General features: G+C 40.4%; 1 protein-coding gene across 4 annotated transcripts in view; it reads right to left on the reverse strand.

Moving 5' to 3' along the window:
• Positions 1-20968, reverse strand: part of CPEB2 (cytoplasmic polyadenylation element binding protein 2) — a 120104-nt gene that overhangs the window by 14957 nt on the left and 84179 nt on the right. For 2 of the 4 annotated variants that reach the window (XM_073647358.1, XM_073647354.1), the window contains exons 5-8: positions 20832-20855; positions 8976-9146; positions 8698-8787; positions 1192-1310 (exon numbers count right to left, since the gene is read on the reverse strand). In XM_073647358.1, the coding sequence (XP_073503459.1) occupies positions 1192-1310; positions 8698-8787; positions 8976-9146; positions 20832-20855 (404 nt within the window). The remainder of the gene's footprint in view (positions 1-1191; positions 1311-8697; positions 8788-8975; positions 9147-20831; positions 20856-20968) is intronic. The other 2 variants (XM_073647375.1, XM_073647366.1) reach the window with 1 other exon arrangement.

Here is a 20968-nt window from a genome sequence, read left to right on the forward strand (position 1 = left end):
GGCAGCAGACAAGTTTTTGGAGCTGCTGGTGCCTCCAACGTCCCCCGAACAACAAGATGCAGGGTCCTTCAGAGGTTTGCAGCTGTGCATACGCCATCCTGTCAACCTCCTCTATCCACTGCACACAAGCAGAAACGGCTCCAGTGGGCCAAACAATACATGAAGACTGACTTCAAAACTGTTTTGTTCACGGATGAGTGCCGTGCAACGCTCGATGGTCCAGATGGATGGAGTGGAGGATGGCTGGTTCATGGACACCCCATGCAAACATGCCTACGGCGCCAACAAGGAGGAGGTGGAGTAATGTTTTGGGCTGGAATCATGGGGAGAGAGATTGTCGGCCCCTTTAGGATCCCTGAAGGGGTAAAAATGAACTCCATAATGTATGTGGAGTTTCTCAAACAGCACTTCCTTCCATGGTTCAAGAAGAAGAACCGTGCATTCCGCAGCAAGATCATTTTCATGCATGATAATGCCCCGTCTCATGCTGCACATAACACATCTGCATCTCTGGCTGCTATGGGCATAAAAGGGGACAAACTTATGGTGTGACCCCCATGCTCCCCTGACCTCAACCCCATTGAGAACCTCTGGAGCATCATCAAAAGGAGTGTCTATGATGGCGGGAGGCAGTTCACATCTAAGCAACAGCTCTGGGAGGGTATTCTGTCCTCATGCAAAACAATTGAAGCAGAAACCATCCAAAACCTGACAAATTCAATGGACGAGAGAGTTCAGAAGCTCCTTTCGAACAAGGGGTCTTATGTGCAAATGTAACATCACCTAGAATAAAGTTGAGTTGAAAACTGTTTGAGTTCAGTTTGTAATAACCTGCTAATGCTTATAATTGCAAAAATGACCATTTTTTTGTTCTTTATTAAAATGAAAAGGTTGAAAACTCTGCTGTGCATAATAATTTGGAACATGCATTTTGAGTGCAGTTTGAGTGTTTTATTTTTTTAAAAATATACTGTTATCATAGGCAGTTTGTACAAAAACCTTTCAATTGTACTCTAATAGTTATTTGACTGGAAAATTACAATGACTGCAATTCATATAGGTAATTTGGGAAAATCTGAGAAAATATTATTTGCATAATAAGTTGGAACACAGTGTATATATTTATAGGTTTTTGCAACTATTCGATATATTCCATCTGCTGCCTGGAGAATATTAATCGTGTTCACTTACTGGTTTGTCCTTGATGGTGGGGCTAGAAACGCACAGGTAAAGTTTGGAGTCTTCTTCAATGCAGGCTTCAATGAGTGCTTGAACTGAGCTTTCTTCTTGGAAGAGAAGAAATGCATAACCTGCAGCAAAAAATAAGACAGAAAAAGAGGAATTAACATAAAAATAACTAACATTTCCACATACACACATTATTTTTCAATATGGATTTTAAAATACATACATACATACATACATACATACAGGTGTATGTCACTAAATTAGAATATCATCAAAAAGTGAAACTCACATATTACATAGTCATTACAAACAGAGAGATCTATTTCAAGTGTTTATTTCTGCTAATGTTGATGATTATGGCTTACAGCCAATGAAGACACAAAAGTCATTATCTCAGTAAATTACAATAATTAACAAAAAAAACACCTGCAAAGGCTTCCTAAGCATTTAAAAAGGTCCCATAGTCTGTTTCAGTAGGCTCCACAATCATGGGGAAGACTGCTGACTTGACAGATTTCCAGAAGGCAGTCATTGACACACTCCACAAGGTCCCAGAGTTCCAATTTACATTTGGAAATCAAGGTCCCAGAGTCTGGAGGAAGAGTGGAGAGGCCACAATCCAAGCTGCTTGAGGTCTAGTGTGAAGTTTCCACAATCAGTGATGGTTTGGGGAGCCATGTCATCTGCTGGTGTAGGTCCACTGTGTTTTATCAAGACCAAAGTCAGCGCAGCCGTCTACCAGGACATTTTAGAGCACTTCATGCTTCACTCTGCCGACAAGCTTTATGGAGATGGAAATGTCATTCTCCAGCAGGACTTGGCACCTGTCCACACTGCCAAAAGTATCAATACCTGGTTTAAAAGCAACAGTATCACTGTGCTTGATTGAAACTCGCCTGACCTTAACCCCATAGAGAATCTATGGGGTATTGTCAAGAGGAAGATGAGAGACACCAGACACAACAATGCAGACGAGCTGAAGGCTGCTATCAAAGCAACCTGGGCTTCCATAACACCTCAGCAGTGGCACAGGCTGATCGCCTCCATGCCACGCCGCATTGATGCAGTAATTGATGCAAAAGGAGCCCTGACCAAGTATTGAGTGCATTTACTGAACATACATTTCAGATTTTAAAAACATTTTTCAAGCTGTTGTTATAAAGTATTCTAATTTACTGAGATAATGACTTTTGTGTGTTCATTGGCTGTAAGCCATAATCATCAACATTAACAGAAATAAACACTTGAAATACATCACTCTGTCTGTAATGACTTTATATAATATATGAGTTTCACTTTTTGTATTGAAGAACTGAAATAAATGAACTTTTTTGATGATATTCTAATTTAGTGAGATGCACCTGTATGTATATCAATAATAAAAATCATTTTTATTTCTATAGCGCCAACATATTCAGCAGCAGTTTACATTTTAGAGGGGACGTGTACACACAATAAAAGACATTACAGAATAACAATAATCACATAAATCAACAGATACCAGGAGGAGAGAGGACCCTGCTCGCAAGCTTACAATCTATGAGTATTTTGTGTGCAGTCCTGTAGTGTTTGTACAAAGTCACTCAATTAAAGGGAACCTGTTGGGCTACATGTTCTGCCTAAACCATGGATAGTATGGATCTGAGACAGGCTGCGGGCATCTATTCTCTACTCTGACATCTGAAATAGTGTAGACCAGTCATCTGGGCGCGCCCCTGAAGCCTTCTCCCTGCCCAGTTTAGCTAGATTGACAAGTTTCTCCCTATATACAAATAAACAGAGACTTGTCAATCTGGTAGAGCCGGACGGTGGGAAGCGAGAGGGGATCTGCCCAGATAACTTATGTTTCCTTTCCCTGCTCCTCACAGCATTTCAGAGTAAAACATAGATTCCCGATTCATGCTTCCACTAATGCCCCCAAAACAGCTCTGACCCATAGAGGCACAGACTTCAAAAGAACTCCGATGATGTCTTGTGGTATCTGGTACAAAGATGTTAGCAGCAAATCAGCAAATCCTTTAAATCCCAAAATTTGTGAGGTGCAGCCTACACAGAACAGACTTGTTTTTCCAGCTTAATCAGATTGAGATCTCAACACCTCAAACTCTTTGTCATGTTCCTAAAACTAGTGACTAATAGAATGGTATTAACAGGGAGAAATATAAGATTCTACATCTGGGCAAGAAAAATTAAAATTACATCTTAAGAATGAGAGGAATAGACTTAGATATACTATGAGATCACAGACTGCACATGAGTCAACAGTGTGATGCAGCAGCAAAACAGGCAAACCGTTCTGGGATGTACTAAGAGAAGCAACAGAGTCTAGATCACGTGAAGTGATTATCCCCCTCTACTCCTCCTTGGTCAGACCTCATCTGGAATACTGTGTCCAGTTCTGGGCACCACATTTTAAAAAAAGACTGAAAAACTGGAGCAAAATCAGAGAAGAACTACCAGATTGATGAGCGCACTGCAAACTATGTCCAACAAGGAACAGTTAAAGGATTTGTGAATGCTTAACTTGCAAAACAGAAGGCTAAGAGAATCATAGAATCATAGAATCATAGAATGGTAGAGTTGGAAGGGACCTCCTGGGTCATCTGGTCCAACCCCCTGCTCAAAGCAGGATTCACTAGATCATCTCAGACAGATGTCTGTCCAGCCTCTGTTTGAAGACGTCCATTGAAGGGGAACTCACCACCTCTCGTGGCAGCCTGTTCCACTCATTAATCACCCTAACTGTCAAAAAGTTTTTTCTAACATCTAATCTGTGTCTCCTCCCATTTAGTTTCATCCCATTGCTTCTAGTCTTTCCTTGTGCAAATGAGAATAAAGATGATCCTTCTACAATGTGACAGCCCTTGACATATTATAGAAGAGAGGAGACTTAAGAGCTGTCTACAAAATATCTGGAGATGTCACAATATAGAGGGATCATCCTTATTCTCAGTTGCACATAGAAATATGAGAAGCAATGGAATTCAAACTGAAAGGGAGAAGATATAGATTAAATATTAGAAAAAACATTTTGATATTGTGATCAACGAGTGGAACAGGCGGCCACGAGAGGTGGTGAGTTCTCCTTCAATGGACGTCTTCAAACAGAGGCTGGACAGACATCTGTCTGAGATGGTTTAGTGACTCCTGCATTGAGCAGGGGGTTGGACAAGATGACTCTGGAGGTCCCGTCCAACTCTAACATTCTAGGATTCTATGAACTATTCCTAAATAGTGAAGACCCTATGACCAGTTGACTAGTTTCCTTCCATGGACTACTTTTGGTATTTACTAATTACTTTATACTGGAAACACCCCACAATACCTGCCATTTTGGAGATACTCTGACCTAGTCTAGTCATCATAATCTGGCTCTAGTCTTAAGCTGGCCATACACATGAGATAACTGTCGGCCTAACATTTGTCCCGTGGATAACTATCTCTCCTGACTCCCCCATACGCAGGGGCACTTAGCTAGGCTGAGCGCTCATGTGTTTTCAACGGGTAGAGAGGAGAATGCTGCTGCCAGAGGAACCTTACCTCCCTGAAAATAAAAGGATGGGGCATGGAAATTCCAACAGCCCGATCCTTCTCTGCCCCGACCTCATCTGCTAGGAGAGAGCTGGTGGACCTCACGCACATCAGATGGTCATCCTGACCAGCCAAAATCGGAGGGTTCGGTGACTCATTTGGGGGCCTTAAGATCTCTACACTTGGCTATTTTTTCCTTCTACAAAAATCTCAATTAAAAAAACAGACCACCTCGACAGCTGGCATTGTCATAAGATATTTCCCGTTGTTCATTCACCCTGCGGTGGTTTTTCATGTTTCAAGCTGATGGTGTATATTTTAATTGTAATTAAATAGACAAAAAAAGTGCCCATAATTACCACATCCAGCACACAGTAGCAGAAAAGGCTAATTACAATAGCTGTAGCTGACATAGAAGGGACTGTCTTTGTATTGTAAATTCAGGCCATGGCGTGAGAATTAAATCCTGATGCTTTTACAAGTCTCCATGCGGCAGATCCGGCGGCAGCTGTCCTCCAGCCTGAAAAGGCCACATGGATCTGTTATAAATAAACTCAAATGTTTAAAATAACCCGTAAGTCAGTCACCTCCAGGTTGTCAGGGATTAGTCAAATAGTGTCACACAATTGCACCAGTCGGCTTTTTCCTGGATGCAAAACATAAGTTTGCCTTCCAGAGTGAAACCAGAGACAATGGCTGGCTCTGAACACCGCGCTCCTCCTGCTTAAATATTTGCCTTTAAAAAAAAAATCCCAAACTAAAAGACCCGCACTAACGTATCAGAACGAGTGTCCATATAATCATAAGAATGCTGCCGATGACGACACTTACCATTCTAGAAAAAAAAGAAAGGATGGATCTCCAATAATGGACCATAAAAAGAAGCACATAAAAGTATTTAGAAACACTAAAAAATACCAACTGGCATATCCCCAAAAAAATACAATGCAGGGTGTCGCCATAATAAAGGCAAATCACCTGCCAGTTTTGCCACTAAAATATCCCAAAATTATAAAACAGATAAGAAATGGTCCACAGTATAAATATAAGCCAAGGCTAAGAAAAACAGTATACAACTCAAAAATAAAAAAATATATAACAAATAGTAAAGGGCAGATAAAAGAACACGAAATATTACATATGGAACAGATACAACGTTTCAACAACTGTGTGCGCGAAAGATATATGAGCATCTCAAGGGACCTAGAGAGAACGCGGCAGGGCAGGAACGGTCACCCCTTATGCTGCCTTATCGTAAGCATTGTATTTTTTTAATATGCTAATGGACAGTTTTTTTAAATGTTTTTAAATATCTTTGTTTATGTGTCTTTTTGATTGAACAAACTATTTTTCAGAATTTGAGATCCTCACTTTACTGGAGCAAGATCAGAGGAGAGCTACCAGGATGGTGAGAGGACTGCAAACTATGTCCTACGAGGAACGGTTAATGGATCTGGGAATGTTTAGTTTGCAAAAAAGAAGGCTAAGAGGAGACTTAATAGCTGTCTACAAATATCTGGAGGGCTGTCACACTGTAGAGGGATTATCCTTGTTTTCATTTGCACATGGAATCACGAGTAGCAATGAGATGAAACTGAAAGGGAGAAGATACAGATTAGATATTAGAAAAAAGTTTTTGACAGTGAGGGTGATCAATGAGTGGAACAGGCGGCCACAAGAGGTGGGGAGTTCTCCTTCAATGTAAGTCTTCAAACAGAGGCTGGACAGATATCTGTCTGAGATGGGTTAGTGAATCCTGCATTGAGCAGGGGGTTGGACACGATGACCCAGGAGGTCCCTTCCAACTCTAACATTCTAGAATTCTACTTCTTTTTTCTTTCCATATTTTGTTGACTTTCAAAGTATGTCTTGAGTTGATCCCATTACACTTTCGGGTACCCACCTCTTTGTATGGTTTTTTTTTAGTAATCCTCATTCTTTTGTATGAAGCATTCAAAAGGAGGAGTGAAAAATATAAAACACCTTGATAATTTTTAGATTTTAAGGTAACACATGACAGGTTTCAGTTATTGGGTCCCTAGCTATTTTAAGATATAGCTAATCTCAAAACACATGTTCTTATGTAGGAAGGGCCCCGCTCTAGTTGTGGACTAACATTAGTGCAAAGATTTACTCTCACACTTTTGGGACTGTAATAACTCTGCAGTTATTAATCATTTACAAGACCATTTACAGTTTCCTAAGTTACAGAACTGCAATGTATATATAACAAAAATACGGATGCTACACTGTGGCTCCATAGGTATCCGATTTTACGATTCTTTTTACACATCCATTGGCTTGATTGGGCGAGTCTCAGAAGAAACTAGTGCACACAGATTTTTTTCAGACGCAGATTCAAAATCATTGAATAACTTCGGTCCGAGTGTTGTCAGTTTTTTTCACAGAAAGCACTTGCAATAAAAATATGGTTGTGTGAAACAGTCCTAATAGTGATGATTATTATTCTATTGTCCGAGATCTGATTCCAGCCATATCTATTGATTAGCTGAATGAAGGGGCCATGGTGCTCCAATGCTGTCCCCTTCATTGTTTACTAGGCACAACCCCAAAAATTTGTCTCCGGTGAAGAGATACAGTGCTCCCTCCATTTAGTTGACTGTTGGGTGTGATGGGATTTGGCTCCTTAATGATTGGATATTGTTATCTTATTCTTAGGATATTACAGTCCTGGAATAATCAATAAAAATGTCTATAACTAGCTGATAGGTGATTTAGCAAGTGCTCCAAACAGAAAACTTCTCTTTTGGGTGCAGGTCAAAAACAGCTTCTATATGGTTATTTTGGGTTGGCTTCTGACCTGATTATCCAAGGAAGTTCAGAGCTTTGAGGCTGCTGCTCATTTTGGTACAAATGTGATGTCTCTTGGTCAATCAGGTAGATAGGGGTCATAATAAGCATATTGTGCCCAATTATTCAGCGATTTTGTAGGCGGGAGCAAAAGCCGTTTTTGGTGGATCCTACAGCACCTGCTGAATTGCATAGCTATGAGCAACAGTTAAAAATTTCATTCTCTAAAGCAAACCCCCCTGCCACCTTGCTGACCACCAGTGCCGGTCCAATTACTGAAAACCTTAGTTTATAAAACCACTAAGCGATATCAAAATATGCAGGAAACCGAAGAGAATTGGCAGACAGACTCGTGATAGAAAGTACAGAAAACTGCCTGCTCACTGACATCTGTATTGGTGCCTGCCCTTCCCGAATATGCTTCAGTCATCTACAATAAGAGCGAGGCACCACCTAGTGGCAACTTCAGTTTTGTGTCCTCTGGGACTTGTAGTTCTGTCCAGGCTGGGAGTACAGGAGTTAACTTCTGTCAGTATTTGTTCTCTGCTGTGTAGCCTGAGGCTCAAGCTATTTAAGCTCCTGAAATCCTTCTGTCCACTACCAGTTATAATTTGACTAGGTTTAGTGAACTCATGTGTGCTTGCTCTTGAATTCTCAGTGGATATTTCTGATTCTGATGTCGGCTCCTTTGTTCTGCTTCCTCTGCGACTTGTAGTTCTGTCCCGGTTGGGAGCTCAGGAGTTAACTTTATCAGTATTTGCTCTCTGTTGTGTAGCCTGGGACTGCAAGCTATTTAAGCTGCTAAAATCTTGTTGTCCACTGCCAGTTATTATTTGACTAGCTTTAGTGAACACCTGTGTGCTTGCTCTTGAATTCCCAGTGGATATTTCTGATTCTGACCTCGACTCCTTTGCTGACTAGTCTCCTGCCTTAAGATACATATAGCTCCTGGTTCTGACCTTTTATTCTTCCAGCCAGTAGCTCACTCTGGAGCCCCTCTGTAAGTCCAGATCCCTGTGTAGGGGATAAAGGGTGAAAGCCAGGGCAACCTCTGGGATCTGGTAAATGGAATGGCCTGGGCTAAGCCTGTCCGTGGTAGCAATTTTAGTTCTGACAGGCGGTTTTTGTCAATTATCTATGTTTATAGGGAAAAAATCATCAAATTACCTTTTGGTGGAAAGTACGACTTGCTTTCTGCCTTGTGGGGCCAATCAACCACCAGGGGACCAAACCGACGGAAACTGGCAGTGATCTCGTCTGAAAAGAGACACAACATTTAAAAACTACTAAATAATGTAATTAGGAGAAGCAGAAAAGAGCACAATGCATCAATCACTGTGCAAAATAATTACATATTAATAAGAGGCTAGTATAGAAAATAGATAAAAAAGTGGTGAAGAAATAGGACACCCCCTCCCCTTGACAAATCCACTTGAGCGTCTCACCTTCATCTATATCGGGGGGCAGTCCTCCCACAAACACCTTTCTTGAAAAACGCTCAATCCGTTCTCCATTCTGATGTCCAGAGTAACAATTGGGAGAATTCAGAACGCCGACTTGGTCATTGTGTCCATCATCAAGCAAACCATCATCTATTGGGAAGAGGGAGGAACGACCTGCAGGAGACAATGAGAAGAGTTACATGTCTACCTCATCGGCCATGTAGTTAGAATGAGCATTTCTATGTATAGGGCCAACCTATATTCTCCACACAGGGAAGTGATAACTTTTCCAAGACAGATATGCCGACTGAACTTCATTCCGATATCTAGGATTTGGAAATTCTTTACTACTTCACTACTATTATAATAGTTCGTCCTTTTTAGACAATTTTTTTTTTGCTCCTGTTTTTTCCTCCTGTTTTTCCAAGAACGATAACTTTTTTCATAGTCCCATTGACATTTCACATTGATTTTTGTGGGATGAGCTGCATTTTTTGTATGGCGTCATTCACTTTACCATATGATGTAATGAAGAATGGGGAAAAAAAAATCCAAGTGAGAATAATGAAAAAGAAAATTGCAATTCCACCATTGTTTTTTAAGTTTCGCTTTTAAGACGTTGACATTTTTCGGTAAAAACGATCTGGCAACATGATTCTACAAATCGGTATGATTATGGTGAAACTTTTTGTATTTTTTTTTTATAATATTTTACTGGTTAAAAAGATTCTGTACATCTCCCAAAAAAAATTGTTTTGTGTAATTTTCTGAGATGCATGACATTTTATTTTTCTGTTGATGGAGATGTATGGGGTGTGTCTGTTTTTTGTGTGGTGAGCAGTAGTTTTTATTGGCATCATTTTGAGGTACATTATTATATATGTTTTGATCTCGCTTTTTGTTTTTTTCCATCTTTAGGAGGTGGGATGATTCAAAAACACCAATTCAGGCATGTCAATTCATTATGTTTAAACATTTACTTATGGAGTAATTCATTTTGTATTCTCATATATTGGACTTTTACAGACCTGGCGCTATCCTATATTTCTATTTTTTTTGGGATTAGAAAAAAATGAGGTTATTAAAACTTTTATATTTTTGATTAACCATCAGTTCGTTTCTTTTTTTTAGTCATTACAAAGATGGTAGTGCTCAGGGTCTCCAGTAACCAATTAGCACCCTGTAATCATTTTTCAGGATTTGAAGCATCTAAATGGTTAAACAGCAGCGATCAGAGATCGCTCCGGGCACTGCTGTTAGGCTATGTGCCCACATAGCAGATTTGATGCAGAGCGTTTTTCCCTCTCTCTAGCAGAAAAAAATCAAAAAGATTTACATGCGTTTTTTCAATCACTTTTCCAAGCGATTTTGAGCATCAAAAGTCTCATGCTGCACATAACACATCTGCATCTCTGGCTGCTATGGGCATAAAAGGGGACAAACTTATGGTGCGGCCCCCATGCTCCCCTGACCTCTACCCCATTGAGAACCTCTGGAGCATCATCAAAAGGAGTGTCTATGATGGCGGGAGGCAGTTCACATCTAAGCAACAGCTCTGGGAGGGTATTCTGTCCTCATGCAAAACAATTGAAGCAGAAACCATCCAAAACCTGACAAATTCAATGGACGAGAGAGTTCAGAAGCTCCTTTCGAACAAGGGGTCCTATGTGCAAATGTTACATCACCTAGAATAAAGTTTTGAGTTGAAAACTGTTTGATTTCAGTTTGTAATAACCTGCTAATGCTTATAATTTCAAAAATGACCATTTTTTTGTTCTTTATTAAAATGAAAAGGTTGAAAACTCTGCTGTGCATAATAATTTGGAACATGCATTTTGAGTGCAGTTTGAGTTTTTTATTTTTTTTAAAATATACTGTTATCATAGGCAGTTTGTACAAAAACCTTTCAATTGCATTCTAATAGTTATTTGACTGGAAAATTACAATGACTGCAATTCATATAGGTAATTTGGGAAAATCTGAGAAAATATTATTTGCATAATAATTTGGAACACAGTGTATACAGATTTTGTTTATTTTTTACTTTTTTATTTCTTTCTTTCACCGCGTGATAGCCGGGATGAAGAGGAGTTGTAGTCTCCTCTTCATCCCGGGTACCACACGCACCGCGATTAGCGGTAGAAATGGTCATGCTGTGTTTTGCAAACCAATGCGAATTCGGCGCGCAAATTAACGCATCATGTGCACAGCACATCCGAATTCACATTGCTTTGCATGGCAGACTGTTTTACAAGCGTTTTTGCGTCCCTAAATACGCCGCAAAAACGCTACGTGGGCACATAGCCTTAGAGACAGGTGCTGGCTGTATAACACAGCTGGCGCCTGCAGTGTATGGAAGGCTTGATAGCAGTGCATTAAATTTCATACTAAAATGCTGGGGTCTAAGGGGTAATGTTTCTCCTTGTTGAGAGTGACAAGCCAGGCCTGGCATGTCAGAGTGAGGAGACTTATAAGCCATGCATGCTCCTCTGGGAAATTAAATATCCAAATTGTCTTTTCAAAGACTACAACTCTAGTGCCACCTATTGTAAGCAATGATCCTAAAAGTCTCTTTAACGAGTCGTGCAATATGACTTAGGATAAAAGCCAAACCAGAATCTCAATTTGCAGACAGTGTTTCGGGGTGTTGCCCCTCATCAGCGCAAAGTATGAAATCTGATTTGGCTTTATCCTAAGTCATGTGGCAAGGCTCGGTAAAGGGTCGATATTGACTTTTAGGATTTCTACTTCCAATAGGTGGCGCTAGAGTTCTAGTCCTTTTCCTCTCTGAAGAGACAATTTGCATTCTAAAATGCTGTCATGATTTTGTGTCCTTCTATGGGTCACATGTTAATATTTTTAACCTAAAGCTCATACAAAATTGTATGTGGCTGCAAGGTGTGAAAGGTTTGGGACATCTGCTTTAGTGAAACTCAAGTAAAACCGAAGAAATGGGCCGTCCTACCTGTTGGTATAAGTGCAATGTCTAGGTGCACATTCAGACTATGGCCATTAACAGACTACCAACAGATGTGCCCATTTCTTCGGTTTTGCTTTAGTTCCTGTAGACATAAAGGTAGGGTCCCCCTTTTTCGGGTGGTGCATCTTGCCTATACAGCTTTCCATGGGTAGGTGCAAAACAGTCAGACCTGGGTCCTGCTCTGCTCCCATCTATTGAGGCTGGCACGTAGAGAGGTGACAGCCTGACAGAGATAGGACCATCCTGATTGGGGACACCTTGTCGTGGTGGGATGGCTTTTACCCTTTTTCGATAAAAATAGTGTGAACTAAGTACCCTATGTTATTTACATGTATTATTACTATTTACTTACTGCAGGGTATTTGCTCATTGTTTTTATCCTAGGTTTTAGCAGAACTCAGCAGCAAGTGTTCAAGTTACCTGCAGCGCCACTTACAAGGGAAACTAAAGGGCTATTCCATCTCCAAGATCCTATCCCAATATGTAGTAGGTGTAAAAATAATAATATTAGCAAATGCCTCCAATTAGAAATGTAATACAGTTCTTCAGATTCACTATGTCGCTTACCCCATGTGCAGGGCATTGCAGTAGCTTAGGTATCCATGGTTACGACCAGTAAGAGCTTTCTAACTAACTGTCACTATATGAGTGGTCGTAACCATGGACACCTAAGCTACTGCAATGCCCTGCACATGGGGTAAGCGACATAGGGAATCTGAAGAACTATACCAAATTTCTAATTGAAGGTATTTGCTAATATTATTATTATTACACCTACTACATATTAGGATGGGATCTTTAAGTATTAATTGGTTCCCGTTAAAATCAAAGAGCTGCCAATGAGGGACAATCTTGGTATAGGGGACCCTCTTTATTAAAAAAAAAAAAAAAATCTCTGATGGGGTATTTGAATAAAGCAAATTCAATATCTTGCTGCTATATGAAAATGTCTTGCTTTTTGCAGAAAGGATTATGTAGAGGTCAGCACTGTCGTTTTGAGCCTGCCATGTGCTTAATTATTCTATGATTTTGGACTTCTAAGTCATACAGGGTAAATATATTTTGAGACCCCCCCCCCCTGAATCAATATGTTGGCACCATAGATATACCATAAAATAAGACCATATACAGATGCAGATACTAAGCAGATAGATGGTTTTTCACGCTCCGCTGTATGATGCTGAGGTGAGCAAAACATTGTAGGTCAATCAGTATAAAGGTTAACGAACCAATAATGAAAACGCCATGACAGCACCCAGTTTTACAACACTCAATTACATTCTACCAGGAAGCTTCATTACATGAAATCAGGAGGGACCCGTATAGTTCAAAGGACGCCATTTATCACAGCTTCGAAATGGCGCTGAGCTGTAGCAGGAGAATAAATGCCGCCATAGCATTGTAACCTGACATGCAGGTAGCCGGACCGGATGATGAATTACACTGCGATCAATTATACAGCAGGCATTTTATGTCATGGAAAATGCTGTTAAAATGTACTTTTACAGAAATTCATGACACATCAATGTGCTAGAGACATATGGAAGTCACTAATCTCACAAAATAATACATGAACGAGTTTGTATGTTCTCCCGGTGTAAGCGTGGGTTTCCTCCCACACGGCAAAGACATACTGATAGGGAATGTAGATTGTGAGCCCCAATGGGGACAGTGATGAGGTCTGTAAAGCGCTGCGGAATATGATGGTACCATATAAGTAATGAAAATAAATTAATAGCTAAGCCACTCCTCTTCTCTGCATCAGCCATAACGTAGAGAAGAGGGGTGGCTCAGCTATTGAGTGGTCTACTTTATCACATCTCGGGTAACATGAGGGGGAAAGAATTGCTTTAATGTATTGAAACAAACAAAAATAGGAGAGAGGTACTGATACCAACGCTGGCTGTAGTTTTTAAACAATAAAGTATATTAATAAGTTTCATTTTATATATATACAGTACAGACCAAGAGTTTGGACACACCTTCTCATTTAAAGATTTTTCTGTATTTTCATGACTATGAAAATTGTACATTCACACTGAAGGCATCAAAACTATGAATTAACACATGTGGAATTATATACTTAACAAAAAAGTGTGAAACAACTGAAAATATGTCTTATATTCTAGGTTCTTCAAAGTAGCCACCTTTTGCTTTGATGACTGCTTTGCACACTCTTGGCATTCTCTTGATGAGCTTCAAGAAGTAGTCACCGGAAATGGTCTTCCAACAATCTTGAAGGAGTTCCCAGAGATGCTTAGCACTTGTTGGCCCCTTTTGCCTTCACTCTGCGGTCCAGCTCACCCCAAACCATCTCGATTGGGTTCAGGTCTGGTGACTGTGGAGGCCAGGTCATCTGGCGTAGCACCCCATCACTCTCCTTCTTAGTCAAATAGCCCTTACACAGCCTGGAGGTGTTTGGGGTCATTGTCCTGTTGAAAAATAAATGATGGTCCAACTAAACGCAAACCGGATGGAATAGCATGCCGCTGCAAGATGCTGTGGTAGCCATGCTGGTTCAGTATGCCTTCAATTTTGAATAAATCCCCAACAGTGTCACCAGCAAAGCACCCCCACACCATCACACCTCCTCCTCCATGCTTCACGGTGGGAACCAGGCATGTAGAGTCCATCCGTTCACCTTTTCTGCGTCGCACAAAGACACGGTGGTTGGAACCAAAGATCTCAAATTTGGACTCATCAGACCAAAGCACAGATTTCCACTGGTCTAATGTCCATTCCTTGTGTTCTTTAGCCCAAACAAGTCTCTTCTGCTTGTTGCCTGTCCTTAGCAGTGGTTTCCTAGCAGCTATTTTACCATGAAGGCCTACTGCACAAAGTCTCCTCTTAACAGTTGTTGAAGAGATGTGTCTGCTGCTAGAACTCTGTGTGGCATTGACCTGGTCTCTAATCTGAGCTGCTGTTAACCTGCAATTTCTGGGGCTGGTGACTCGGATAAACTTATCCTCAGAAGCAGAGGTGACTCTTGGTCTTCCTTTCCTGGGGCGGTCCTCATGTGAGCCAGTTTCTATGTAGCGCTTGATGGTTTTTGCAACTGCACTTGGGGACACTTTCAAAGTTTGCCAAATTTTTCGCACTGACTGACCTTCATTTCTTAAAGTAATGATGGCCACTCGTTTTTCTTTACTTAGCTGCTTTTTTCTTGCCATAATACAAATTCTAACAGTCTATTCAGTAGGACTATCAGCTGTGTATCCACCAGACTTCTGCACAACACAACTGATGGTCCCAACCCCATTTATAAGGCAAGAAATCCCACTTATTAATCCTGACAGGGCACACCTGTGAAGTGAAAACCATTTCCGGTGACTACCTCTTGAAGCTCATCAAGAGAATGCCAAGAGTGTGCAAAGCAGTCATCAAAGCAAAAGGTGGCTACTTTGAAGAACCTAGAATATAAGACATATTTTCAGTTGTTTCACACTTTTTTGTTAAGTATATAATTCCACATGTGTTAATTCATAGTTTTGATGCCTTCAGTGTGACTGTACAATTTTCATAGTAATGAAAATACAGAAAAATCTTTAAATGAGAAGGTGTGTCCAAACTTTTGGTCTGTACTGTATATATATATATATATATATATATATATATATATATATATATATATAGTTATTACACACACATTATACCTTATTTCACACAAATATTTTTCTTCTGCCAGACAAGCCCTTTAAAGGGAATCTGTCATCATTGTCATCTAATCTGAGAGTGACATAATGTGGAGACAGAGACCCTAATTCCAGCGATGTATCACTTACCGGGCTGCATGCTGTAGTTTTGATTAAAACAGTGATTTTAACAGCAGGAGATTATTACAAGAGAACCAGTAAACCTGCTACCATGTAGTCCTCTGTACAACCACACTCTCACCATTGATTGGCAGTTTTTTTTTATGTGCATAGGCAGAAAGCTGCCAATCAGTGGTGGGGGCAGGGTAATACAGAGCTCAGCATTCAGAGCACTGCTTGATCTACAGAAGATAAAACAGGGATTTTATCAAAACTGAACCAATAAGTGATACATCGTTGGAATCAGGGTCTCTGTCCCTACATCAAGCTGCTCTCAAGATGGCTTAGCAAAAACCTGACAGATTCTCTTTCAGAGGGGCCAAATCACATAAACTATTTGCCCATTGGATAACAAGGCAGGTAAGTGTTTAGAGAGTTCAAAATGAGAATCTTTAAAGGGACCTAACCTTTTGGTTGGAATCTGAACGCAGCTTAACCTGAAACAAGTTTTAATCCGGGCCATTTGTCTGGAAGCTTTGGATGAAACAGATGGGGCTAGAATTTCAGAGACCTACCCCCCAATGCACATTCTGAATGTGAACGAGTTACCAGCTGTAGGAGAAGAATCCCATCCATAGCAAGTGTCTAATGCGTGGAAAACATGTTCTGCTAAATTTATAACCCAGAAGGCGCTGTAACCATGCCGAGTGCAAGTGATGACTAGAACTGCAACCGCCGATCGTGGCGGCATCCGGAGCTGTGTTTTTTGTGGTCTGATACCACCGGAGGGCCTTACCCATGAACTGGCTCCAAGGACACAAAGATAAAATGTAGGAAGGGTGAGCAACTTCAATCACCTCTTGGTGTTACAATGGCTCTGCACAAATATCTCTGGGCTGTGACTGTCCAAAATATGGACCAGACCCTAGCATGTGTGGTCCACACCTCAGACAGGGGGACATTTGCTCTCCAGCTGCTTTTTGCTTGATGCAAACCAATTAGTCTTTAGACTTCCTTTGGGGACTGCAATCCTTGAGGCCAACGACAGAACTATTTATATGGTTGTCAATGTACTGGCGAATTCCAAGAACTTCCTTTGTTAGATATATTATTTACGAGTTAGAAAAATGCTAATTTTTTTTAAAAGGAACATAGCCCCTTCCCCCGCAGACAATTTCCTCTTTAGCGCTTTACTTTATTTCCTCATCTTTCAAGAGCCATAACTATTTCACTTTTGTTTATCCACATGGCCGTATAAAGTTTTTTTTGTGGGATGAGTCATAACTTTGAATGACACCAATCACTTTACCAAATAAAATACTGACGGGCAGGTAAAAAATTCCAAGTGGAGTGAAATAACACAATTTTGCCATTTTTTAGGGTATCGCATTTACAAAGTTCATTCATTTGTCGACATAACTCTTCAGGTCCGTACGGTTGCGTTTACACCAAAACGTGTTTTTTTTTTTATATATCTTAGTGGCTACAAAAATTCAGAACCTTGTCCAAAAAAATTTGGTTTGTGTCTCCATTTTCCGAGATCCATAAGTTTTTTTTTTAAAAAAAAAAAATTCAGTCGATAGTCGAACTGTGTGAGGGCTGGTTTTATTTGTAGGGTGAGCTGATGTTTTTATTGATTACAAACGACTAGAGATGAGTGAAACCGAAAATAAAAGTTTGGCGTTCGTATCAGATAGTTACTGTCCGGTGCTTAACACATTAGATACCCATTTCTCCTGGCCTCCATATAAACATGTGCATGTTTGGCCAAACAATACGTGTCCTCTAAGTGGCGAGGGAAAGAAACCACTGTCAGACACTATTGATGACAGTTTATCTCCCGCAGGCTCCAAAGGATCGGGCATGTTGAAATCTGAGAGCCCAATCCTTCTCTCCCTCAACATCTGCCATAGGGGAAGAATCATTAGGCCCCTATACACATTAGATGGTCACCTGGTCTGCCAAAATCGGTGGTCTCCATAAATATTAGAGATCTGCGATAATAGTGATAAGTAGCACCAGTACGGGGCCGCCATGACATCATGAGTGTCATTTATACTTGCCTGGGGAAAATCCAGTCTTAGTATACAAGTTAGTCACAGCATGGACAACAGATAAAAATAATCAGCGATAGTCTATTGGTAAGAGACAAACATAGGGAATGATTAGCGGCAGCTCGCAATCACTGCCACGCACCAAGGGTATGGCGTAGATGCCACAAGCCGCGAGTCATCGACATGGCTAATCTCCTTGGTTATGGGGGACAGGATACTTGGATCCAATTGACCATGCGTCCTCTAGATAACGTCACGCTGTCTTGAGTGAGTGTTTTCACCTTGGTCCCACAGTCGTGACTGATTATTACAGAGCGATCACAAAGGTCACTGCTCTTAGAAAAGTATTTCACAATAGTCGCTCGCTGCTCACAATCTACATGACGGCACGTTAATTCATGTTTCATCATAATTCGCTTCATCAAAGCTAGATTTTCTATTCATCAGTGAGGGGAGTCAGCTAATCTCACCGGGTTCTGATTTTAGCACCCCCTAATAAATCCTAATTGGCAATATATGTTTCTTGCTGGTTCTCTGTAAGGCTCAGTTCACACCTTTGTTAGACAATGCCATTTCTCTGTTCCATTCTTGCGTTTTTAAATGGAATGTGTCATCAGAAAATAACCCTATTGTTTAAATCATCTATTGTGATTGGTGGATCTTGTGTCATCTGATGTGTATGGAGGTGTTACTGGTCATTGTAATCCTGTCTGTGATGATAATGAGACTTCTGAAAAGTCTTCTGTAAAGAATAGGAAGTCTGAGTCTAGAATTTAACTTGGTGGTCTCGGTTCTGCTTGCCCCTTATTCACATTTAGATCATTTAACATATGGTAGGATTTTAATGCTAGAGGTTAGGACCGTCCCAAATAGGGTCACCGTGAAGTAGTGGGATGGCTTTTAAAATTCTGTTAACTCAAGTACCCTATATTATTTTCATGCACTGTTGTTCTTTATTTATTTACGGCAAAGTATTTGCTTATTTTGTTCTTATCTTAGGTTTTGTCTGTTTAGTGGCCAGTGTGAACATGCGCCTACACGCTGAAAGCACACCAACTTGTATTCCAGTTCATCTCTTTAGGTTTTTGTTTCAGGTTTTTTGCAGTCTGTGCAAATAAGGGTGCAGCCTCCCATTTCTTTGAGCTGGACATTACGTTTATATAGCTCCCCATTACTGGATGTCCAGTAGTCAGGGTCTTGGTCCTGCTCGGCCCTTATTCACATTTACGTCATTTGACATATGGTAAGGTTTTAATACTAGAGGTTAGGACCGTCCAGAATAGGATCACCGTGACGTGGTGGGATGGCTTTTACGTTTTTTTGATCAAAATTATGTTAACTAAGTATCTTATATTATTTTCATGCAATATTGCTGTTTATTTACTGCAGGATATTTGTTTTGTTAATTTGGCTTAGTGGCCAAATAAAATTATAAAATAAATATAAAAGATTAGCTTTTTCCTTCCCTGCTTCCAAGATTCAGAACTTTTTCATTTTTCTATCTACATAGCTGTATCAAGGCATTTGTTTTTTATTGGACAATTGGTAGTTCTGAATGACACTATTCACTGATCTATATATAACGTTTTGAGAAACGAGACAGGTTCATCAGCAGTGAAGTGGTGAAACCCCCAACATGCCGCCATTGTGTTTTAGATTTAGTTTTTACGGCATACATTAGCCGTTAAAAATTATCTGGCAGCGTGATTCTTCAGGTCAGTGCGATTACAGCGAATCCAAACTTGTATATTTATTTATTTTTTTAGATTTTAAGAGAAAATTCAGACATGGGCAGCATGGTGGCTCAGTGGTTAGCACAGTAGCCTTGCAGTTCTCTGCTTTCCTCCCACACTCCAAAGACATATTGGTAGGGAAATTAGATTGTGAGCCCCAATGGGGACAGTGATGATGATGTCTGTAAAGCGCTGTGGAATTAATGTCACTATACAAGTGAGCAAAATAAATAGTTATGGTTAAAGGGGGTGATTTACACGTATTTTTTATATTTGAAAAAAATGTGTTTAAATGTTTTGGCCACTTTTCATTAGTTCATTGAACCTGTGATTGCTTGATCACCTATCCATTACACCGTGATACTTTAGTATTACTGTGTATTAAATTGACGATCTCCTATGAAGTCTAGCCTCTGGCTGAGATGCTTTTTATTCCATTTTTTGGGGGGGGGGAGCTGCTGCACCAAAGGGTTTACATAAAAACCGCAATTAAATGATACGTCATTTTCTAATAACACATACCCTTTAAATAGGATGTATGGTCTTACGCTACATGCTGACTAGACGTGCACAGCCTTGCTCAATGAAAGTGTATTGAGAGAGGCTGGAAGCAGTCTAGTTGGACTGTGGCCAGGAGTGTGCACATCATATACTTGCGGTCAGATGACCGCCCGCTCCCAGCGCTGGTACCAGAGTATGCTCACAGTGTGCAGTGCATGCGATGTGAGGATTTGCAAGTCTGCAGTTGCATGCAGTGACCGCAGACTTGTACCTTAAGACAGGACAGTCCCTTTAAGTTACACATGCAGCTGCAATGTGCAATTTCGATCTCGAGATCATAGACTAGTGCAGAAAAAAACACTCAATGTGCTAATATACTAAACTTTAGTGGCACGGATGGATGCTCTAACATGGGTACTGAGGACTGTAAGCACCCGGCCCCATAAGAAAGGACGCATACATTGCATTTCATCAGAAAGTGTAGGACATAACATTCATTAAATGGTCTAAAAGTCATCGTTGCTCATAGCAACCAATCACAGCACAGCTTTCATTTCTCAAAGGCAAAATGAGAAATGAAAGCCGAGCCGTGATTGGTTGCTATGGACAACAAAGCTGTACATTTGCCTCCATATTGCCCTTATATTGTTTTACTGGGTGATATAATGAAATGATCAGAATCTATAGGAAGCGTTTTATTACTATCCAGTATGTGCGTTAATCTAAGCATATCATTCCTATATATGGGATATCGAAACGTTCTGATGGAGCATAGAGGATGAGGGGTAATCAGGCAAAATAATGGTTAATTCAGCTTTAGTAATAAATAGATGAATTACCTCGTCTTCGCCCATAACTCCTTGCTGCATGTAAACAAAGGACAACATCGTCAATGTTTCATATCATCATTATATTAAGCGTCCTAATAAAACTAAGACCCGATACCAGACAACATGACTTAAAGGGGTTGTCCTCT

This window comes from Phyllobates terribilis, unplaced genomic scaffold, assembly GCF_046119375.1.
Source record: "Phyllobates terribilis strain yellow unplaced genomic scaffold, ASM4611937v1 Scaffold_1__5_contigs__length_1240528914, whole genome shotgun sequence".
In the NCBI taxonomy this organism is placed as follows: domain Eukaryota; kingdom Metazoa; phylum Chordata; class Amphibia; order Anura; family Dendrobatidae; genus Phyllobates; species Phyllobates terribilis.